This window comes from Diachasma alloeum, unplaced genomic scaffold (assembly GCF_001412515.2).
Source record: "Diachasma alloeum isolate Michigan unplaced genomic scaffold, Dall2.0 Dall_scaffold_00200, whole genome shotgun sequence".
NCBI classification, from domain to species: Eukaryota; Metazoa; Arthropoda; class Insecta; order Hymenoptera; family Braconidae; genus Diachasma; species Diachasma alloeum.
The window spans coordinates 2,464,041-2,489,453 of NW_021680365.1; the positions used below are offsets into that span (position 1 = coordinate 2,464,041).

Consider the following 25,413-nt stretch of genomic DNA (forward strand, 5'->3'; position numbering starts at 1 on the left):
ATATATATATATATCTATATAAGTATTACCATGGATTTTATTATATTGTGGTGGTTAAATATCTCAACTATTGCTCATCAATTATATAAAATGTGAGAGAAATTAATATATAAGAATAATCAAAAAGATAAATATTATCTTTGAAAATACAATCGAAAATCAAATGAAACAGGAAGATAAGTCTAATTCGCGATGAGGATTTTCAGGTAATTGTGATGTCTAGATTGGATAAATCCAATTAAAAAAATTTTCTCTTTAGATTTATAGTTCTCAAGTTTTTCTAGGAACGCGTGGGTCTATTTTTAGGTGAGAATCTAGGCACCTTGCTGTCAAGTGCAATGTAGATCGCATGAAACTGCGCCATGAGTTGATACATTTTTGTTCCTTTTTACTCTTTCACTCGATCGTCTCATGTGATCGTCTTCCGATCACGACACACTGAACATCGATTAAAATTTGAGAACAATGCTAATACTCGTGGAAAAATCCAGTCTAGGCACGACTATATCTCGTCATGAACACCTAGCAACAACCTTGTCTCTAGCCTGTAAAAAGTAATGCACAAGCCTAGCAGGAGCACTACTTCCAATTGTACTTTTACGGAACCAATTTCCTCACTACCGTTAATCTCAGATTTTCAAAAGAAGTCTGATCCGAATCCTATTTCAAACGTAAGTCAAACAAATAGGATATTGAAATAAGATTCAAAATCTTTAAAAACAGCTTGCATGACCATAGAAGCCTGATTATTAAAAAATTCTATTAAAATCCATCAAATAATCTAAAATTCTTCAAATTCAAATTAGATAGAAAAAGTAAGTAAAAGGAAATAACAAGAACGGAGCGTATTCATTGTAACTTGAGAACATTTTATCATAACTGACCTGCGAGCGGACGACATACGCATCGAATAAAGAAGATGTATTGAAATGTTTAAAAGACTTTTTGAATTGAATTTGATCAATAAATTGGCAAATAACTTTCTTTTCTGAAATTTATTGGAATCAGCCGAGTATCCATCTATAATAGTTCTATTCTCAACCAATTAAATCAGCAGAAGGCATCAGCCAAAGTCGAATATCTTAAGGATATTCGACTTTGGTCTCTGTCCCTGGAGTAGAAAGCATAATTTTTTTGCTTTGAATCGAAATACAGACTATCATTAAGTATTGTGTTTGGACGTAACAATCCTAATGCTCATTTTTAATTGAGGTGCTTTGTGATGTCTCAACTTAAAAAAGAAAAAAAGAAATTTACTTATAACTAAATAAATTAGTCCTGAGAAAGATTTGCTAGGCTTAGAAGCCGTTAGTGGAAAATTCCACGCTAAACAAGTGGCTATCCACCTGCATGGAAGTCATGCAGGCATTATACAATGACAGTTTTTTTCCTATTATTCTCGCCATCACACGTCCGGAGATGATATTCACCAGTGATTCATCTAAATCATAATGCACGGGTGCATAGAGAATAGTTCCGCGCATAATTGACGTCACTTGTTCTTAGCAACAACGCTAGATTTCTCACTGTAAAACGGAATGCAAAAAATCCATCAGACTCACTTCCAATTGTGCATTTAAATAGTAAACTAGATCTGTATAATTTTTCGAGAAGAAAATGGGATTGAGACTCAGTTTCATACATAAGTCTGCATGATAATTGAGAAATATTTAAAACTGCTTGCATAGCTAAAGAAGTTCAATTAACATTGTCTGTCTCCTCAAATCGCTTTTAAAACATAAAAATCGAAAAGCCTCTGGAGGTCAGTTAACCGAGTAAGAAAGAAGATAACAATACAATCGATACGAGCTCATTGCTACCAGAGCGGTTTGTTATCATAACTGACGAGGAATCAATAATTGTACGCATCGCTTGAAGAGAAGGATTATAAAATTAAGGAATCAACTCTTGCTGTAATTTGGATTAATAAATTGGCAATGAACTTTCCTTCCTGCACTTTTATTTAGATAAACCTTGCTCAACTCTACTTCTCATCCAACGGAAAACGTTCAGAAGACATTTGCACATCTAAAGGACATTTGACTTTGGTCTCGGTCCCTGGAGTAAAGAGCATAATATTTGCTTTGACCCGAAACAGAGACCATCAGTAAGTATTGTGTTCAGACGTAACATAACTATGTATTTCAATTTTTAAATTTCTCAGATTTCGTACCTGTAGCAATTTTGAGAAAAAAAATCCAAAGCCCGCAAAAATAAAGATTTTCACAAAGCCCCATTTAGTCAAACAATCAAGAATTACATCATAAAGACACTTCAAGATTCAAGCAATGGAAAAAATCAAAACTTCATTTTTTCTTATTTTTTTACATTAAAACTGAACTAGTAAACTCAGCACGATAAAGAAAGCCTATGCGATATTGAAATTTCAGTCCGGTCTCTCCTCACTATCATGATCCGTCCGAAACTAGATGAAACTGGGATTACCTCATTAAGATGTTTACAAATAACCCGTTCTTTATTACATTCCACCACTTCGCTATTGAATAAAGAAAATTAACATGAAAAATATCGAAGTATTGGTCCTCTGGAATCGATATACGCGCAAGCACATTGTATATTTAAATTCCCTCTTCGCGCACACATACTCATTTAATCTAACCAATGGAAAATAAAAAGCCACGAAAGGTTTTTTCCATCCAAAGTCGATGGACGTGATGATAAAAAGTTGGATTTGCATTTACTCACCTTCCCAAGGACTTTACGTGTGTGTAATAGCCCTTATATTCCCAGAGAGTAAACAGATTTTTCCATTCTAGATCATATATCCCCCCTATCGCCGGCTTTTCACGAAAAATCCGTCTATAGGATTATTTATTTACTCGCATTACGTACATGCCATGCAGCGAAATTGCGCGAAACTATCACTCCAGCACTAAAATCAATATATATTAAACCTGGAAGATGAATTTTCGTTGGTTCGTACAAACGATTTGTGACGATCGTTTCCTCCGACTTGAGTTGAACAATTGTTGATGTATCAACCAACATTACGATTGATTGGTCCCCACTGATTCGTTAACCCTATCATTTTCTCATGGCATTGGAGTCAATGGAGAGTGTTGTAGGTCACCGTTTCTCGACTTCCACCTCTTGAACACTGACCTCTGTCAATGGTGGCAGTGATGTGTCAACTGACACTTGCCTGTGGAGTAAATCGTAATTGAGAAAACTTTGCAAAGGGAGAGAGAAAAAGTTTCTAGTTTCAGAACTGCAGCGAGCAAAAAATTTGACATGAAATCTGTTCACTTCAACTATTTCTTGATATTTCTAGCACTACAATTTTGTTGATCCAAAGAAATTTTGTCTGAATTGTTCCCTCGTATTACCGCAAGATCTTTCAAAACTGGAAATCGAAATGAAGTAGCCAATATTAGGTGCTCGATGTCGGTCCAACGAAACCATAGAGATTGGCTATTGTGCATGTACTATAAGAAGATTGAAAGAGATTTGAAACACAAACAATTCCTTACCTTCCATTCGTCTGCCACTCGTAAGAGTCTGGTGCGGAATTGCTTCTCCCAGCTTTATGAAATTGCTTAGTTCTAGTCTTCATGGTCTCCCTGATTTGAGCCCCATCACAGTTACCAGAGGCTGCGGTCTTGAGACAACTCGGTACAGCATCTCCCATCGTCGGTTTCACCATTCTCCTCGGTAAAAATGGATTCTATCGAACACAAAAGGGAAGTAGCAATCAGATAATTGTCTTTTGTTATCCTTGTATGACTATTCTCAGTAGTGAATTAGTAATTTGCTATGGAATGGATATAATTTCAAATTTGATTTTTTTTTCTAAAAAAAAGTGTCGGTATTATTTCGAATCGAAAATCAGAACTCGAACATGGCGGATATCTCGAACGAATGGAAACAGTACGGCGGTTTTAATGATGAGTGCAATCGTTTTGCGTCGAATTTTCATGAAGCCCGCCTAACAAACAAAAGAGAATTCAATACCATTCTGTGAAACATGAATAAATGAATCATAATTGTGCAAATTATTTATCGTGATATGAAAATTTAATAGCTGGTTAATTGGAATTTATGATTCTCATCGGTCGTATTGCTTTTGCGATGAGAATGATTGTAAGCAATTAATTGAGAAAAGAAATATCGAATCTGACAGGAAATAGGGCTTCAACGCTCCAACTACTTGCGGCCGGTGTGGCGCTAGTGTTTTTTAAAATTCAAATGATGGAATTCTTTCATTACAGTCAAACTTTATATAGTAAAATTGCGCAAATTTTACTGTATGGAAAGGTTACCGTGTAGCCATCCAACACAAATCGGCATAAATATTATTTTCACCAATATTTGCACCACAAAAACATATTTTTTGCGTATTCACTAATAACACGTAAATATTTTTCATTATATTATGAATGAGTAGTGAAAAATTAACATCTTTCAAATACCCTATCAATGAATAAAAATAAAAAAACAATTATTTGTCTAATCAGGAATCACATTTGAATATTGTAAAGCAGTCATTCAATCAATAATGAAAACTAAAAAAATTTTATTATTCTATTAATGGGTAGTATTGACCGTCAAAATTTTCATTACTGTGACAATGGAGAATCATTATCGAAATGTTATTCCCTATATGATGATAAGAAATAAAAACTTTCTATTAGGGGAGGGGAGGGTAAAATGGGCACTTTAGACTTTTTAAAAATTATTCATAACTCAGAAACTAATTTATTAATTAAGATCAGTTTAAGCTCAGCACAAAGGGAAATTGTTGCTTGTATTGAAAAAAAAAGATTAAATTTCATCAACATTTCAACCCGTCATTAACATTAAAAAAAAAACTCGTGTCCATTTTACCCCAACCTCCCCTACTCAATTAATCAGTAATTATAGGTGCACATTACTGAGTACTGATCTAATTAATTATGAAATCAACCTCATTAATTGAAATTGAATTTGATTTTATTATTCACGGCGAAAGAAATCGGGATTTTCTGTTTTTCATTTTCCATTAATATAATAATGAAAATAAATTTTGTAACATTATTGATTGAGAAATCATTTGTTTCTTTTTTCATTTTCATTCCTCACTAGTATCGCAATGACAAATACATATGGTATTGTTATTCACTACGAAAAAAAATTATAATTCAATTTTTTTCATTAATCATGGTATAATAATAAAATATTAAGGATGTTCTACACCCTTTCTGCCAAAATTCACGTTTTTTTAATTTTTCTGGCAAACTTATGATGGAATTGACGTGAAAAAATATAACGTTTTTCCGTTTTGTCATTATTTAATGACTGACGAAATTTTAAGGTGGTGCGAACATTTTCCTGCGTTTTCTCTAAACTTTTAAAAAGAATCACAAAACTGTAGAAAAAACGCATGAAAATTATCACACCACTACGCAGCTTCGTGAGCCATTAAAGAATGACAAACCACAAAGTCGTTATATTTTTTCACGTCGCTCCCATCGATAATTTGCCAGAAAAATGAAAACAACGTCAATTTTGGCTAAAAGGGTGTCGAACATCCTTAATAATGGAAATGATTGTTCTGCCGATCTGTGCCATTCGATGTTTCAAAAACTACTCAACCAATTTAGCCCATAAGAGCCCATCGAACAACCAAAATAAAACCATTTAAAAGCCTGCTGTTGATTTATTGTTGGCAAAAAAGCATAAACACACTCCTAAGTATAAAATCTCTAGTCACATGCTCACTGTCACCTGCTTGTTTCTCCCTGCGCATGTAAACTTAATTTTCAGTCCACTTGCAGGTATTTCCAATAAAACCCGGAAATGGTAACGACTCTAGAGCTTTCATACGCTGAAAATACCGTGAAGATTTACAACGCCTCATAAAACGCGTCATCAATTTTGTGGCGAAGCAGTCCCCCATAAATGTTGTACGCGTTTATAGTGAAATGACGTGTGCTGTTGAAAGTACACCGTTTACAGCGCCAATGGCCTTCCTTGAACCCCAGTTGATATTGACCGATCCATCGCATAACGAGGTCAAGTGTTAGATCCCTTACTCGCCGAAATGTAGAATGAATGGGGCGGAAGAAAATGAAAGTTATGCCTCGTAAAGAGCGTGAGTCATTGGCACCGATGGCGATAAATGTACTACCGGTATAACGTGCGAGGACAGCTGTTCGTATTTATGGGAAATGCGAGGTCGATTTATCCCATTTGGTGACGCGAGTGTTTGCTTCCTATGTTGTGCCAGTCGATAATTGACTGTGAAGCATTTTCTGATGAGTATGGAACGAGATATGGAGATTTCGAATGATTATGGAGGGTTTAATTGACCTGATTAGAGACAGGTTTGATTTAATTCCATTGGTAGTGAGAGTGAAGGGATGGAGATGGAGGGGTTGCGATTATTCTGCACAGAGAAACCCAGTTTTGATTTTCAGAGGTCTACCAGCAATTATTGGTGATACTGGACACTGATTAGAATGACCCTGATCATCAGTGATTGTTATCAGTTGAGTTTGGTGATAGATTTCTAAGAATTAGGCGTGACTCCCTGAAAATCAGGAGAGCTACTCTCATGATTTCCTCAATTCTAATTTCGACCAATGAGAGTTTAGTGTTTGGGCTCACGCGATACTTTCACATCAGTTTTATTTTGATTATTTTTCCCAATCGGCTTTCGACCAGTCAGAACGCAGTATTTGAGGCTACCCGACAGTTTTATTTCGGATATTTCCTCCTAGCTTGTCAAAAGTTCGCAATAGCTCTATAATTTTTTCGGCTCATTTCAGATCGAATCTTGTGTTTGACAGTGTACGGAAATCGGACTATTGTATTAACATAATTAGTTAAATCTTCCGTAAATCACCTCCTGATGTTGTCCACTGTACTTTGATTGGCCAAAAAAATCCGATTGAGAAAAATAATCCAAGAAATATCCCTCGAGCTTCATAATTAATTGGGTATTTCCCTCAAGCTCCCCTGTAAACAAACGATCCGGCCAAGTTTTTTAATCTGCAAAACTTGACACTCTCAGTTGTTTGCAACGAAGCTGTCCTGAAATATCGGATAATTGTGAAGCTCTTGTGGTATTACTACTCGTTAGTTGTCCCAAGTGGATTTCGACTAATCAGAGCGCAGTATTTGAGGCTACCCGACAGTTTCATTTCGGATATTTCCTCCTCGCTTTTGGATATTTCCCAGTAGTCCTTCATTTTTTCGGCTCATTTCAGATCGAATCTTGTATTTGACAGTCTATTAATATGATTTGTTCAAATCTTCCCTAATTTACCTCCTGATGTTGTCCACTGTACTTTGATTGGCCAAAAAAATCCGATTCAGAAAAATAATCCAACCCACCCATTGCAAATTAGTTTTGATTTTACTGCAAAACTGATCCCTCTCGTTGCAATGCAACAAAACATTCGGGAAATATCCGATAATTTTGACGGTCTTGGGATATAATAGCTGATAATTCCAATTGTCGATTTTTTGACTGATTCGGACTAACGAAGTATCTCTTATTCCCTCAATATTCGTTTCTCCTGTTATTGCTTCCGAATAGAAGCATTGTATTCGATGAAGGCGAAATTTCCGACATTCAAGGAAACATAAAAAATATTAACCTTGGGGCAATGATGAATTAAACTTAAAATACGTCGTCATAGAAGTTCTATTCCGAAGCAAATTGATAATTTATTAGGAAAAATATATTGACTGTTGTAACGAAAGGAATTTCCCAGTTGTTTCCATTTACATCGAGAATACAATTCCAGTGAAATCCCACCACAAACATCTGATCGATCGCCAGAACGACACTTGTAACCCATCTGTCTTCCTCATTCACTCTCACATTACTCCAACGACAATCAACTTAAAGGTATCTCCAATCATCACAATTAATCGCTTGTAAGTCATTCAAAATTTTAGAATTTAGAAAATTATCACTTGTAATGTACCGAGATCTTCAAACTTGTTAGATATTTGCCGAAAGTTTTGTTGCAAATAACTGAGGGAGTCAAGTTTTGCAGATCAAAACATTCCAAACGCTTGCACGAGGGATTTTTCTGCAAAACTTGGCCGGATCGTTTGTTTGCGGGGGAGCTTAATGGGTGGGGAGTAATTGAATGGGTTACGAGTGTCTTTCCAGCGATCGATTAAATGTTTCTGGTGGAATCTGAATGAAATTCTGTTCTTGACATGAATGGGGATAGCAGCATAGAGGAATGTTGAAGGGACGAGAGATGTTTCATTGATGTGAATCACTGAGACGATCATAATTAGAGACACATTTGTGAGTGAAAATGGTAGGAATTGTACGTGAAATGCTGTAATACAGAATTATTATTCAAATTTCAAGTAAAAGGTCTTGAAATGATCAGCAAGGACTGTTTTACATGAAATTTCCACGTACACTGTTGGACATTTTTGTCTGATATTTCTGGTACACTTTTTGGAAATTTTTATTGAATTTAATGCTCGCTGAAATTTCAAGGAATTTCCTCATTGAAAACTCCGAATTTCGCGGAAAAATCAGAGAACTGTAAATGTCATATTCTGGAATTTTCAGGACAGTTACACTGAGTACGACTTAAGGGGAAAAAATCATGAAATTTCAGATTTCACTGAAAATTCAGTGTAATTTGGCACCGAATATTCATATTAGATTGGAAATTCAAATAAGTTAAGGAATTCTTATATTTATGCTGCTTAAAATCCTGGAATTTTACTCAATGTTCAGTGACACCTGAAATTCCATGATTTTTTTCCCTTAAGTCACATATTGACCAATCAGAATTAAGGATTAGCGGTCAGGCAGTTTCGCGACATTTCGATATAAAACAACTTCACGTTTCTTTCATCTTTAGTAAATATAGAACAAGATCAATGCAAATGCCATGTAAATTATTAGTTGTTAAAAATTTAAAGATTTTTGTCGAATACTAATGAAAAACTAATCAAAAACTAATTTGTCAAATCCACTAAACTACAAAATATCAAATCCTGCATTTCTATTAGTTGACCTTCAGACGGGGGAAATAATCAGTAAATTTTTCAGTAGTATATGCAGATGAGGACTCCGCATCAAATAGAATTATCTCGTCAATGAATGATTTCTGAAGAGACGATCGAAATTAATTGTCGTTCGCAAATTTCTTGAGCTCTGGAAAAAGGATGATATCTAGCTCTGAAATCATTCATTTCCGAGTGGTAGAGTGAATAATTACCTGAAAGCTGTGCTGCTTCAGCATAGTCTTGATGAGAATCAGCGTGTCTAGTTTTGGTACTCTAGTAACGACCCGTGCAACTTCCTCATCAGTGACTGTAACCGGAAGGCGACAGTTGTCAGCCTCGCTGGGTAGTGGTTCATTTCCATGATTGGTCAGCCACCGGTGGCTCTTAATCTCGTCCAATGCGAGCCTCATTGCCGGATCCTTGGCAAGCATGTGCGATAGCAAGTCACGTAAATCGTCCGATAACACGGGCTTATCGGGAAAGCGCAAGGGCTCGGAGCGAACTGCGGCTTGTACACCTATTATACTTCCTGATCCGTCCCATGGTACTCTTCCGGTTACTAGGGAGTAGAGGGTTACTCCCATGGACCAGACGTCACATAACTATTCGAGAAAAAAAAATACGGATCAATAATATATTTATATTTATGAATGTATATTTATGTTATATTTATGTGACATATGGAGTTCTCTCCGATGCCGGTATGGCAAATTTTACTAAACAGGAGGATAATTTTTGCATCCACAGATGTATTTTTGCCTAAAAAATCGTAAGATATCCACTAAAAACCAGTATTTTTTTACTGAATAACATTTCGCTCCACGTTTACCGTTCGTATATTAAAATTTGTCACGATTTTCGAGGTAATTTTTATCCAACTTTTCTCGCCATGCAGTAGGAGGCGATAGGCGCGCGCGTCCAGTCTAGTAAAATAAAGGACAGTCTGTCAGACTCTAAATTATTGATAAAAGTGATCGACGAACTAGTCACATACGTCTGTGAAATGGAATTGGACAGTTGGCTTCAATCAACAAACCAATTAAACGTCGGCCCAAACAATAAAACAACCGTGCGACCCCGATGGATCCCTCAACTGTCGTTCGTGCAAAAGTTCATCTGGCTGTGGCTTTATTTCATTAACTCTCACACGTACGTACACTTTGTAACACCGAGAGATACGCACGTGCCTTCAATGCCCCCATGCGAATCATTAGATTCAATAAGAGTTCGGTGAACTGTGCTCACGTACGTGTACGAAAACACATTTCTTTAAGCTTTAATGGATCCTATTTTCGAGCGTGATTTCGATGGGATGATCTACGCATGTCATCTTGGCAAGCATTTTTGAATTTGGGGAGGCGGGGAGCCATTTTTGGGCTGAGGAATTATGTATTCACGAATCAATGGAATATCATTTCACCACAATAATTATTTTTATCAAATTTCCTGATTTTTTATTTGTTTAAATGCACTACGATTTCCAATAAAACTTTTTTAAGTGTTTTTCAGATGAAGAAAATTATTATTTTATTGAAAATTTGTGGAAAATTATCATAAGGATTGATATTAAAAATTAAAGGGAAGCATAAACTTGGATGACGTCGACTTCACAACGACTGGAAATTTCCGGACGAATGTGGACATAACAAAGAAACATAATTTTTCATTAAAAAAATATCCCGATTTTTTTTCCGATAACTTTTCTCATTTGATCCTTATCACCATAACGTAAAAACGACCATTAACCAAAATTGTCAGACTACTTGACATTAATTGAAGAACTGGTCAGAGCATCTCATACATTACTGTAAGCATACTATGTAAGGGGTATTCCTATACAGAGCAGGTTCTGCACTCCTGGCAAAGCGCCATAATGGAGCTGAATATTGATTTCTCATTTTCCGTCTCGTTTAACACGTATGGAGATTCTATTAAATTTCCGTCTCATAATTCCAGTTTTTCTTATTTCTTCATTAAATCGCTGGAGCGAATGAACACAAAGGGAAAAAACGTTTCTAGGTTCCAGTAAAAATATCTGAATTGGAGAACGCGTTTGTGATAACATTTAGTGGACAAAAAATTCTGAAAATTCGTCGAAATTGTACTCTTCCTAATAAAAATTTTCGTAACAATGAGCCACAAAAGTTTTCATTCCCAGTAATTTGCATTAAAATCTCATAATTATTTTTGAATTAACCCATACTAATTCTGTGCGCGCGCTTATCTATTCGTTGTGAAAATTAAGAATTCAAATTTATTAAAATTCATGTACTCATAAATGTTTTACAATTATTGATAATGACTTAAAGAAAATTAAGAGGATGAAGAGTGAAACATCAATGAATAATTTTTAATCTTCGATCTTCTTATTTTTACTATTTAAAATAATGTTATTAAAATCTGTAATTGCTGAAAAAGGAGGGGAGAGTTATGAATTGATTTTCTAGAAAATTGAAAAAATCTCTGGAATTCTTACTCATTGAATGTAATTCATACCTCTGTTGTCATTTATGTATGATTTATTTCATGCAATTCTCTGATTCATGATGAATTAATATGAACTGATAATTCGTAATGAATTAATAATTTTTAATTAATCTTCAAGTAACCCTGAACTTTATCGCTCTTGACACTTTTTGGTCCAAGGACTTGATTCATCTTCATTTCAAAAACTCGCCTATTTTTTAAACGAATATTTCTAATTTCGGGGGAGATCGCACTGAATTAAATTATTGGAAAAAAAACGTAAAAATTACGTTTCGAAATGTAATCCGCGAGCGAAGTAAAATTCAATAAAAAGTGTGAGTCGAAACTGAAATTGTACGAATCGCCACGTAAATTCTACCATTTGTTCCGTAAAAATTAATCACCCGTCTGGTGACTCATCGCTGTGGGGACAACAAGTCGTTCCGTAATTTTTCCCTAACGATTGATTGAGAAATTTTACAGAACGGAACGTAGAAATAACTCACCAACTTCATAAAAATTGTTGAACGTTCAAGAATTTTTTATTTTGGAGGCATAATAAGTCGGAAAGTTTCTGCAAGATTTTACTTCTTCGGGAAAAATTACGTGACAATTTCGTACTTTGTTCGGTGATGAACCTGAAAATTCACTGAACGTTTCAGATTTCTCCTCTTCCATTCCCATAAAAATTGCCGGAAGACGATTCCCCATTGCGGATTACGTGAATTGTTCCGTAATTTTCACTGAATATTTGTCTCCATATAGAGAGAAATATTCAGAACATTTATTCTCTCCCCTCCCTGCAGTAAAAACCTCAGAATAAACTAGAGAGATAATACAAAAAAATCTTCTCCATATGAGCGGAAAACAAAAAAATTGAAATAAGGGGTGGAATAACATCCGTTTGTTTTTCCTGCACGAAGCGACAACTGGATGAAAAATCAGTGATACGAGAATAAACGAGAGAATCGGAATTATCCATCGGTATCGATGTCGATACTCACCGTTCCGGAATACTGAGCACCTGGGGTAGTGGTTTCAGGGGCAGCGAATGCTGGTGTACCAGCTGAGCCAGACAGAAGTTCACCAGATGCCCTCAATTCCGCACTGACACCCAAGTCCGCGACCTTCACACGGCCCTCGCTGTCAACCAGCAAGTTACTGGGCTTTATATCGCGATGCACAATTCTCTGGTAATGCACTGAAAACATGAACGCGTTAATTTTTGTCGTTGAGTTTCTCATCCGTACGAAGTCCTTCGGGATGACTTAGAGTTTGGCTGATGATATGCGAATTGAACTTTCACGTAACTTCCGTTTATCATCGTGGAAACGTGAGATGTTTTGCACGCTTGCATGTTTACCATATTCATGTACTGCATGTTTCGTAATTACAGTACACATTCAATAGTGTTTCAATGGATGGAATTAGTTACGGGCGGGTGAAAAGCACATGATGAGAAAAGTTTCATGCGTTTGTGGAACGTGTTGTTGACACAGTATTTATCGACATGTCAAATTGGCACAAGTGCGATTTCTGTGGGGACAAAACATGTCCATTGATTCTTCATCCATTTTTTATACCAATCCACACGCCTGTGTAAATTACCCATTTAGAGACGCTGTGCGTAATCTGTAAATATTACCAGATTGTACAGACTGTATACTCTAATTCGTCAAGGCATTTTTGTTTATTGATTTTTGTGATTTAGTGAATTGTAAAGGCTCTGCTTCATATCAGAATAGTAGAATTTTAACTTTTAGGTTATAGGATCTCGGTGATAATTTTTGTATTGGGTTGGTTTGCAGAGCCTGAGGAAGCTTAAGGTGTTTCGGTTGAAAAGTCAAAATAATGAGAAGAATTTGGAGAATTCATGGGAGAAATTTTTAAGTATGCTGCATCATTGAGAATTCTTGCACATTTTCTTCACATCTCAGTTTTACACGGAGAGAAATATTCAATAAAAATTACGTATCTTTTTCGTAATTCCGGAGCGAAATGTGGTTGTAGGAAATTTTACGGAACTGTCACGGAGTTTTTCCGGAGCGTTCCGTAATTTTTATCTGAATCTACTGTGAAAAATTACGATACCGTCACTTAAAAATTCTGAGTCACTTCCGTGATCGGTGAGTGAATTGTGAGTTCCGTAATTTTTATCTGAATCTACTGTGAAAAATTACGATACCGTCACTTAAAAATTCTGAGTCACTTCCGTGATCGGTGAGTGAATTGTGAGTTCCGTAATTTTTATCTGAATCTACTGTGAAAAATTACGATACCGTCACTTAAAAATTCTGAGTCACTTCCGTGATCGGTGAGTGAATTGTGAGTTCCGTAATTTTTACTGAACATTTTTCTCCGTGTACGAAAAAAAAATAATGAAATTTGAATGTTTTTGTAAACCCTCCAGGTATAACTAGTGGGTGATAAATCAAATCTTTCTTGAGAAGACGTATAAGTTTCAGATTGTTTTCAGATTTCATAAGAAAGTTATTTGAACAAATGATTCGGAAAATTATGAGTTTCGGGCGCGTGATTCGAATGTCAGTGAGCATCATGGAGAAGGTATGGGTTGGACCATAGAACTGAGAGAGAGAAAATACTCGACAGGTTTACCAACTCGAGACGCATTTTAATATTATTTCAATAATTAGAATAACATGCAATAAAAATTATTTGACGCCCGTAGGTGATGAGAAAAAAATCAATCAATCTGATAAATAAAATCAGTATTCAAAAAATGTTCAAGCGTCCACTTAAAAAGTTACTTGAAAATTTGAAATTTTCGTGCTCAGCGATTAAATCAGGGCTCGAGAACAATAAGACTCCTCTTCTGTTTCACCCGCCGGTAATTTACACACGAAACACCTTAAACCTCGATCACTCGAGTCCAGCCGCCAGCCTTCATCCGTCGCACGATTAGCGCAGCGCCGCTGGGTTAAACCGAGCGGGCTGTTGCCACGTGAGCGCTTACCGCTATGCGCGCATTTCAAGTGTGGCAATGAATGTAGCAACAATGTCACTCGCGGGGTCGACAGGGAATCACTCGCACGGGCGGTGCGGCGCGGCTTTTCTATCCGCTCGACGTTTCTTTTCTTTTTTTAGCTAGACAAATTTCCCGAGAAAAAAGCGGACAACGCCAATGCTCCTTAATAGAAGGATTGAACTAGGAATTGTTCAGAATTTTTAAGCGTCGAGAAATACCGTAAAACATGAAAAAACGAAAATAGGAGGCATCGCGCTCATTCAGCCAGTGATCGAGGGTTAAATATTTAGCGAAACGTTGCTCATCGACTATGCATTAGGATGATGTACTGATCTTCTAATTTCCCATGATCTAATATAATTGAAATAAACATGGAAATGAGCAGTAATTTCGCTGTGCGTAATTTTTACCATACGATGTATTAATTTTCATATCGACAGGATAAAATTCACTAGCCACACCGACAATGTTCATTCATATTTGAATGAAAATTTTCTAACGAAGCGTAATATTTGATCTTCACACCTCAAATTTTATTGTGGATCATTCAATTTTTACGGATTCTCGGGATAAAAATGGATAGAAGAGGATAAAGAGGAAACGGGGAAAATTGAGGAATGTGAAATTAAGTATGAATGATTCGATTATGATTTATCTTTAATTGACATGTCGGCGAAGAATTCCCTTCAAGTGTGTATTCGAAGTTGAATAAACGAGATTATTTAATCATTCTAGGTTGCGTCAATTAATTCTCATTATACGAGAACACAAAGTCAGTAGCAGAGTTTGCAGTGAAACTTTTAACCAATTCAACTGAATATTCAAGAAAAGGGACAAATCAGTTTATCCGCTTTAAACCGAATTCAAAATAATCGCGTAATTTTGGAAACTGCTTCTAAAAAGAACTCAATTACTTTATTGAATTGAACTTATTTGTTTATGGGTTGGGGAAATACTTTCGGAAACTCGAAAATCGAAGCAGAATTCATCAGAATATTTGGAGCAACGTTAATGAAATTATCCTATGTAAAAATTATCGAACATTTTAGGTGAGCCCAATTAAAATTTAATAAATGGGTTTGGTCAATTACGTTGAATATCGTTATCGTTATATGAATTTTCCTGATGCACGGAAACCATAGCATGAGTGATTTCAAAATTGAAACCACAAAATAAACAAATTGAAAATTAAATTAAAGCAAAAGGGAATGGAGAAAACTGAATTGATGGTATGAATTTCTCTCATTCCAATTGACACGAAAATAAAATCGACAATTAAATTTATTTTGAGGTAATTTTTAATTTTGTGAAATTTTTAATGTGAATACGAAATTTAAGAACAATTTCGTATTCAACCCAAGGTAACATTGTTTTGAAAAAAAATAGAATTTTAATGAAAATTTTCCAGAAAGTTTTACCATCAGTGCAGAATCAAATTAAATTATCATATTCTCACGTCAATTGAAAATATTTACGTTTTCGAAAAAAGGTTTTCTCATAAGAAAAATGGAAAACGCGATTCAAATTAAATTATTCTTTGTAAAAGGAGATCGAACATTTTAGGTGAGCCCAATTAAAATTTAATAAATGGGTTTGGTCAATTACGTTGAATATCGTTATCGTTATATGAATTTTCCTGATGCACGGAAACCATAGCATGAGTGATTTCAAAATTGAAACCACAAAATAAACAAATTGAAAATTAAATTAATGCAAAAGGGAATGGGGAAAACTGAATTATTGCTATGAATTTTTCTCATTCCAATTGACATGAAAACAAAATCGACAATTAAACTTATTTTGAGGTAATGTTTAATTTTGTGAAATTTTTAATATGAATACGAAATTTAAGAACAATTTCGTCTTGAACCTAATGTAACATTGTTGTAAACCTGTGAACATTGTTGTGTTGTTTTAATGAAAATTTTCCAGAAAGTTTTACCATCAGTGTCGAATTGAATTAAATTATTATATTTTCACATCAATTGAAAATATTTCCATTTTCGAATGAAAGTTATCTAATAAAAAATCTACAAAACGAGATTCAAATTGAATTGAATGACTTTTCTAAAGGTATATAAATGCAGCTTACAGTATTCCACTCCCATGACCACATCTCGAAAATTCTTTCTCGCAGTTTCCTCATCCAGTGGTTTATCCGTGGGCAACTGCAGCACTTCGCCCTTCTGCACCAACTCGAACACCAAATACAAATTATCCTCGTCGGGGTCGTCCAACACCTCAACAAGTTTCACCACATTTGGATGATCCAACTTCTTCAACAATGCTATCTCACGGTAAACTTTGGCAAGTGGATTGGATGCTCCCTTTCTCCCCGGTGCCATCCGACCGAATATTCCAGCTTTTTTCATCAGTTTCTTTTTACTCAGTATTTTCATCGCATAGTGAGTCTCATCCTCCTCATTATATGCGAGTTTCACGATTCCAAATGAGCCCTGAAGATGACAAATTGATATTACGTCTCGATAAGTCACTTCTGATTGAAAAATTTCATGCAGTAATGGAGAATGGAGGAAATGGCTTCCTTCCAAATCTTGTCTCTCTATATTGTAAAAATCAAAATCGACTTCTGGTGATGAGAATTTGGTACTCGAAATTAAGACTCCAAAATTAAAAGTCACAAGGGTTAAAATAACGGTCATAAGGAAAAGAATAAGGATCATGAGGCTCCGAATAAGGGTTACAAGGATCAGATTAAGGGTCATGAGGATTAAATTAACGGTGATGAGGGTCAGTATAAGGGTCGTGAGGGTCAGAATAAGGTTCACGAGGGTCAGAATCAGGGTCGCAAGGGTCAGGTTAAGGGTCATGAGGGTCAGAATAAGGGTCACAAGGGTCAGGTTAAGGGTCGTAAAAGTCATAATAAGGGTCGCAAGGGTGAAGTTAAAGGTCATGAGGGTCAGCACAAATGTCACAAAAATCAGAATAAGGGTCTTGAGTGTCAGAATAAGGTTCACGAGGGTTAGAATAAAGGTCAAATTAAGGGTCGTGAGAGTCAAAATAATGATCCCAATAAGGGTCACAAGAGGGAGATTAAAGGTCTAAAAATGGGTCACAAGGCTCATGATAAGGGTCATAAGGCTCATGGAGGTTAAATGGGGGTGATATGGGGATTTCTGTTATTTTTTTTGTTATTAAATATTACTTATATGCTTATTTACTTATTTAAATTACCTAGAGTTATTTTGTCATTTAATTGGTTACTTTGATCATGGTACACAGAAAGAAAGAAAATATTTTCTTAAACTAGTCACACTTGAACCAAGAAAATCGCAAGTTGATAATTGCCAACATAGAAATTGTTTTCTTTGCACATACAAAAGTTTTTTCATCAGTCTTTTTTTACTCGGTATTTTCATCGCATACTGAGTCCGCTCTCCTCCTTATAGATGAGTTCTATAATTCCAAATGAGTCTGAAGATTAAAAATTGATATTAAATCTCAGTAATTCACTTCCGACTGAGAAGTTTCATTCATTAACGAAGGAAATGCAGAGTGAAAGAAACTTCTTCCTTCCGAACCTTTTATGCGATGAATCTGAGAATATTATACAGATATTCCTGTTTGAAAGTCTTCCCGTAAAATGATTTCGTTGCATATTCTTTTTAAGGATTTTCTTCTTTGATTATTTTAGCGCCGGCTATTCCGTTATTTTGTTAGTAAAGAATATTTACTTGGTACTTTGTCATTTAATTGGTTACTTTGATGATGATACACTTAAAGAAAAGAAAACATTTTCTGAAATTAGTCATGTTTGAACTGAGAAAATCGCAAGTTGATAATTGCCAACATGGAAATTGTTTTATTTGATCGTACGAAAGTTGTTTCATCAGTATTTTTTCCTCAGTATTTTCATCGCATAGTGAGTCCACCCTCCTCGTTATAAGTGAGTTCCATAATGCCGAATGAGTACTGAAAATGAAACATTGACACTACGTCTCGGTCATTCACTTCCGACTGAAAAGTTTCATTCATCAAAGGAGTAAATGGAGAGTCGAGGAAACTTCTTCCTTCTGTACTTTTTATGCGATAAATTTTCAAAGATTACACGCACGAAAAGATTTAACAAAATAACTTAGCGCATTCACTAGACAATTCTGTTGAATTTCGATTGGACTTTTTATTAGTTTTTGGTCGATTCTGTTGAAATCTTCAATAGAAAATATTTTGTGGAAAAAGGTAATAGAATTCGAATTTTCTATAAGACGTATTCTATTGAGATATTTTCTGTAGAATTTCCTCGGCTCAAATTTTCTACGTTTTTTTTTGTGTGATTGTCGTAACCTCCTAGAACCTTCGTATGATCATCATGTGATCCCTACATGAAGAGAAAAGTTGGATAAAAAGTGCCTCGAAAATCGTGACAAATTTTACTATAGGAATGGTAATCGTGGAGCGAAATGTAATTCAGTGAAAAAATACTGGGTTTTAGTGGATATCTTACGATTTTCTCGGTAAAAAATTACATCTGTGGATGCAAAAATTATCCTCCTGTTTTGTAATACTTCCCACACCGGCAGGGGATTGTTGATTTTGTATCGTCGGAGGATTCCGTCGCTCCCCATGACCTTTGCAATTTTTACCAAACGGATTCCGTAAAAACTATTCTCTGTTACAAAAAAATTATACGAAAAACTGGAGCAATTATTCACGTTTGGGATAATTTTTGATGGCATGCAGGGTAAATTTTCCAGTTTCCGTACAAATCAACCTCACGTTTAGTTTTTATCAAAAATTTCTCTCCGTGTATCTTTGAGAATTGGGTACAGCCGCAATTAAGAGTGACTCTCCCTTAATTCGCATTAAACGAATAATTTTCTCATGGAGAATACGTATCGTAGTATAAAATAACGAATAGGCAGTGCTAGAAAAAAAATTCCTCTCTATCACGAAAAATATTAAAAACAATTTTAATATTTTTGCCATTTAATATCCCCTATTATATTACTCTATTAAAACTTATGGCTGAATCAACTTTGAGTTGAAACAAATTCTAATCAAGATTCAGTCAATGTCTCCAAAATAAATTGACCACGTTTAGACATGCACGAGCTTTGAATAACTTTCCGGAAACTCGAGTATCCCTGCCTGGAGAGAATTTGACAGTGTCCCAAAAGGACCCTTGATATCCGACACACGAAGACAAATAATAAAGGAAAGAAAAATGAACGTGTCACAGAATGATGAGGGACTTCAAGCTCTTGTAACCTCTCTCAAGTGGGCCCTCAGGGATAGCTTTTACGACTTTACTGCTGAGACAATCGTTTGCAATCGAATTTCCTTTAGATTTCATACACGAACATAACTTATTATTGAGTTTCCCAGACACCAAATGAGCCTGGTAATAAGTTGAGAGCACAGAGAAAGCTGCACAAAGGAAATTGCGAGTATTTGAAACAACTGCAAAATTGCTTTTCTCGCAACATAGTCAATATGTTTGCTAATAAATTAGCAATTTGCTTCCGGATGGAATTTCTAAGAAGATGTATTTTAAATTTCATTTGATTCATTGAATTCAACATTGTCTTAACGTTGGGAGCCAACATTGCCTCAACGTTAGAATTTTTTACCTTCCCCAGAATATTAGTTTCAAGATAAATATTTCCATCAACAGAGGACGCAATCAACCTCATGATCAAACTCGATCAAGATGGCATTGGGAAGAATATTTTAAATTATAATACCGAACTTGCAGGAAGCTCAATTCTTTCTAATTCCCCTATCACGGGAAAATTATATGACCTAGTCATATAAACCTCATATGACTCCCATATGACTCTTAGATGACCCCCACTTAAAAAAAAATTTGGTTGAATTTTCCGAAAAGAGACCTAAAATTCGATTTAAGTGAAAAAAGTCAATGGAATTTCGAGTTTTTCTGAAAATTCAAGTAAAGTCCTCTGTTTTTAGCGGCAGGAAGATGGAAATTCCACGATTTACATGAATTTTCAATTGGAAATTAATATTTACTAGAGAATTTCCTTGAATTTTCAGGGCATTCATTTCAGTCCCAAACTTGAAATTCGAAAATTGAAAAAAATCATGCAAGTTCTCGATTGGATTCATTTAAACAATTATTTTTTCGAATATGAATATCATATTCAAACTCCTGAGGCCATAATTAGTTATCCTGATACAAATAATTAGCAATTTCGTATTTAACGAATACAATGCTTTTATTCAGAACCAAAATAATCGAACAAAGTTTCTTCCTTTGTTTGAATTAAGTTAATGGAAGGCCGTTAATTGCCATTACTTGCTTCCAAGATATTGGCTATTTTTATTAGACGTATCGGGTGGCTAATGGATTCTTAATGCTCCCAAGAGCTTAAAGGAGTTATCAACTCGATTTACAGCATCCCAAGACAAGCATTATCTGGGGAAATATTCCATGAACTACTTATCAAATTACTTTATGCAATGAATGAAAAATTCGGATGATATACTCGACAATTCAGGAAGTGTCTCAAATTAATATGAAACGTTCTTGAATTTATGGGAAGTTTCATTATGTCTTTTCTTCGCGAAATTATTCTTATTGTCAAATCGCTTTCCAAAAATAGATCCATTCTAAAGCGATTCAGAAGAAACAAACCATCGCTCGTCAACCCAAATGAATTCCGAAGGAACGTCGATAATTTCTTTCGCACCACAATTTTCCCGGAAATTTATGCAGAAACTTGAGAAATTGCCCTACTATAATTCGATAACTCGCCCACAACAATCTACCGTGACTCCAATATCCTACAAAGTAATCCCAACAATAAATGGTGAGCAATTACCTGTCCTATATTGTCAAGCAGCTTGTATTGATTCAGTTGCAGTGCACCCTGCCTATTGTCTATGGAAACCCGTCTACTCTCCCGCAGTGGTCGTCTCCGTGTCCTCGGGGATCCCTGTGGGCTGCCATACGGCGAATACGGACAGTAAGGATAGATCGGTCTGATTCCAACGTTTCCATTGTCCCCGAGCAATCTCTGCGCCATACCCACTTCACCAGGTGATGATAGCTTTCGCACCGGTGACAATCTCCTCACATCTAACGTCTGTACGTCGGCCACCTCCTGCTCTCGTTCTGCAGGAGGAATTTTCAGAAGAGGCACACTATCAGCATGAAGAAGCCTCTTGTCTTCTGGCGATGCTAGTGTTGCCGAGGGGGACTCATCTTCCTCCTGCCTTGTTATCTGCAAGGAGATACGCCTGTCCATGAGCCTGGGCTCTCCATCCCCTCGATCCTCGGACTGTGTCGACAGTAGTTGATAAACTTTGATGGATTTGGGAAGGACTCTCTGGGCGATCTGATCCTCTTCCCTTCCCGTACTTCTTGTTTCATCGTCTTCGTTCCTTTCTTCTGACGATGAAGAAGTTCTCACAGCGTTGACAACAATTATCGTGCTGCTGTCCTGAGAAGCCACCTCCGGCGGCGAATTCTCGGATGGCTTCTCCGGAATCCTCTCCAATTCCGGGTTCGACGAGCATGGAGAACTGAATTGATGGACCACTCGCTTCCTTTGGCGACTTCTGGGACTGCCTGGTGTCTCATCTTGGTGCCTAGCACTCTCCGACCTCGTTATCAACTTTTTCCTACTCCCTTCCGGATTCTTCTGACTGTCCAATGTTTCCCCAGTCTCAGCACGAAACTCCTCCGAGGACTTTAGTATCTGCGAACCTTCAGGCGATATCAGCGTTGAACATCCAAGCATCACGCGGCTGTTTTTTAACGCTGCATCTCCTGTGGATCGAGTGCGGATGGCTTTATTTCCGGTCAGGGTCGTCTCCGAGAGTCTGCTGCTGAGCTCTCTAGTGTCCTGGAGGTGCCTCGTTCTATCAATGTCATTGGGCTCTCTATCCTCATTGATATTTGGCATCTCCACTGTAATCCCACTGATTCGCTTGCACATTTCCGTTTCGTTATCATCAAACTTGTCGAATATTGATTTTTTCGCTGATCTTCGTCGCTCTCTTGGCACTTGTATGTCAGGAAATGTGTCGAGCTTAGTCAACCCCTTGAGGTCTTCCTGGAAAGTGTCCCGAATCTCCTTGAGCTCCTCGATATTTGGCATCTCGATACCAGCGGTGGAGACTTTACGATAAATCTCCGTTGTTGGCATTCTATCGGTCTCGTCGTCTCTACCAAATCTGGTGAATCGCTTTGTCGAGGATCTTCGTCGCTCACGCCAGCAGGAGAGGGCTTGAAGGGCATCAGTTGTCGAGTTTCTCCTGTCCTCATCGAAGGTACTCAGATTGCTGGAGTAACCGCTGCTCTCTCGTCGCGGTCGGTAATACTTTTCTAATCGTTTTCGGGGAGGTGGGTCTTCATCAAGGCTCTCATTGTTCTTGTGGAAGGAAGCTGTGGACACCGTAGGGATTCTCCGTGATGGTATGCTGGGGAGAATTTCCGCGTTCTCGAAAGCTTTTTCGAACAACGTCTCCTTGATTCTCGATAGGGCTTCGTCCTCCTCCAGGCACACAGCACTATCCTTCCTCGAATCTAGATCAACCTCAGGAAAGTTGTCTGTGTCAATGGAATTCGATACAGAATCTTGGTGCGAACTGTCTCGAAAGTAGGATCGCCACTTTATTTTTGTATTCACTCCCTCAACGCTCGCTATTTCCCCGAGGGTACCAATGCTACCTGACAATTTGTCCCTCACGGATAGAATTGTTGAAATTACACTTCTCTGGTTACTGGTATTTGATACCTCCGGCGAACCGGCACTGCCAGCTACCCATGTGATTTGTCGGAACTCTGACACACCCGGCAATCGTTTATCAACACTGACGATTCTCTCGGGTGCAATTTGGGCATCAGTCACCCTTCTTGAGTTCTTCTGGATGTCCTCAGGTGTTGGAGGACTTTTGCTTAGAGGCGTTTGGGCTCCAGTGACATAGGTAACAGGACTCCCATGAGGTGCTGGCGATATATCCGGCAGAGGGTTTGTCACTTCCGGAGATGTCGCTGGTAGCCGACGGCAGGAGGAGCCTGGAGACTCTTCGTCGACTGCTACGTGCCTGAAATATGAAAATTAGAATTTATATATGAGGGCATTTGTGGTGAGATTGGGGTTTTTGAGTATTGTTCATGATGTGTCTAGTTTTTAGCTTTGATGAGCAAGAATTTTTCATTCAGGACAGAACTGTTGAAGAAGTCTAATGGGGAGCGCAGTTCTATTCAAACCTCTCGTTTACGATCTAATTTTCATAAAAAATTCGGAAATTTTTACGGAATATACTCTATACATTTCTTTTTCGAATGGCGTAAACGAAATTTCGATTCAATGAATTACTGATTTGTTATTAACAAATTTCCGACAATTGCCGATCTTGGCAACCGGTTGTTATATCAAACTAAGATCAGTCTTGAAAATTCCAGAAAAATCAGTATAAAGGAATACCATAATTGTCCAACTTATTGGTGAAAGATCAAGATTATCATGACTATTCAGATGATAATTTTTCGATCATCGGTGAAGAAACTGTCGCGTATTGAATAGCGAATTCGGGTAGGCGGGAGACCGTCAGCCGATGAGGACACACCGCGCGATATGGGCGTCGTACTTGAGGGATTGATATTATCGAATGATGTATTGTAGTTAGTATACTAGCTGGCTATATACACTCATATACACACACGCACCGACCACCTTTACCGAGAGAAGATGATTGACGGGAGCACGAAACTCCTCGCGCCGTCTCACTTGCACTCATTGTGTCACACGTATATTTTTTATTTATTCCGTTCAAGGATGTAGTACACCTTTTCAGCCAAAATTCGTTTGACGCCAAATGATATATCGTTTTTGCGTTTTATCATTATTGACTGACTTACGAAATTTCATGGTAGTGCAATCATTTTCCTGCATTTTTTCTAAAGTTTTGTGAATTTCCGAAAAGTTTTAGAAGAAACGCAGGAAAATGATTGCACGCACTGCGAAAATTAATGTCTGAATTTCAGACACTTTTGTAGACACTTTTCAAACACTTTTGGGACGATTTTGTAGAGACTTTTGAGGCATTAAAATGTGTCTGAATCAATGGAGATATTTCAATTTCAGACACCAAGATGTCTGAAATTAAGATACAGACATCAGTTTTAGACACAAGCGGTGTTTGCAATTTTCAGCCATCAGTTAGATTTTCAGACACGGTTAAAGATTCAGACGTTTTTTGCCATCTGTTATCTTAAATTCAGATGGTTGTCAGACACCTAGTTTTTGCAGTGGATGAGTCAACTTTTCAGACATGAGAAATATCTTAAAAATTAATGTTTGAATGGACTTTGCCGTCTGAATCAGGTGAGATATCTTAATAGTGAAATGTTTGAATCGCTCATAAATAACTGAATTTCAGACATAGAAAATATTTGAAAATAAATACCTGATATTTTTCAGACACAAAAAATGTCTACCATTTTCAGACAGAAACGGTGGTTGAAATTTTCAGACATTAGTCCGATTTTCAGACACTTTTGAAAATTCAGACGTTTTTTACCATCTGACATCTTAAATTCAGATAGCTGTCAGACACCTGGTTTTTGTGGTGCGATCATGAAATTTCGTCAACCATTAAGTAATGATAACACGAAAAAAACGGCATTTTTCACGTCAATCTGACCAACAATTTACCAGAATAATTCAAAAAACGTGAATTTTGGCGAAAAGGGTGTAATACATCCTTGAGGGATTCGGCTGTCTTGCGAATCCTGAAACATCTATAACCGACAGTCGGTTACGAACCTCATACCGGATTACATCTGTGTTTACTTGTTTATATATTTCTAACGTTTTTCAAATACACTGTGATTACTTTACTAAACCGCAATTATCAATGAATTTTACATTCCGACAACGCCTCGATTATTACTAGAGTGTTCCGTTAGCGATAAAGTAAACAGACGAGAAATTCTCATTTGAACCTGAATAACTGGGGGCATTATGAACACATGCAAA

General features: G+C 36.7%; 1 protein-coding gene across 1 annotated transcript; it reads right to left on the minus strand.

Moving 5' to 3' along the window:
- Positions 1-25,205, minus strand: LOC107035688 (probable serine/threonine-protein kinase SIS8). The gene is made up of 7 exons (XM_015253236.1): positions 25,201-25,205; positions 21,247-23,476; positions 16,536-16,899; positions 12,462-12,658; positions 9,204-9,593; positions 3,492-3,685; positions 1-3,163 (listed from the first exon to the last, which is right to left on the minus strand). The coding sequence occupies exons 1-7, from the start codon at positions 25,203-25,205 to the stop codon at positions 3,088-3,090; spliced, it is 3,456 nt and encodes a 1,151-aa protein (XP_015108722.1). The 3' UTR covers positions 1-3,087.
- Between the last annotated feature and the right edge of the window lie 208 nt (positions 25,206-25,413).

Bases quoted from the DNA above. Each gene is read 5' to 3' on its own strand.
- LOC107035688 (XM_015253236.1), bottom strand. The intron at 12,659-16,535 runs GTAAGCTGCATT...TCATGTTTTCAG, and splicing joins GGTCATGGGAGTGGAATACT to TGCATTACCAGAGAATTGTG. The intron at 9,594-12,461 runs GTGAGTATCGAC...TTTCTCGAATAG, and splicing joins GTGCTCAGTATTCCGGAACG to TTATGTGACGTCTGGTCCAT.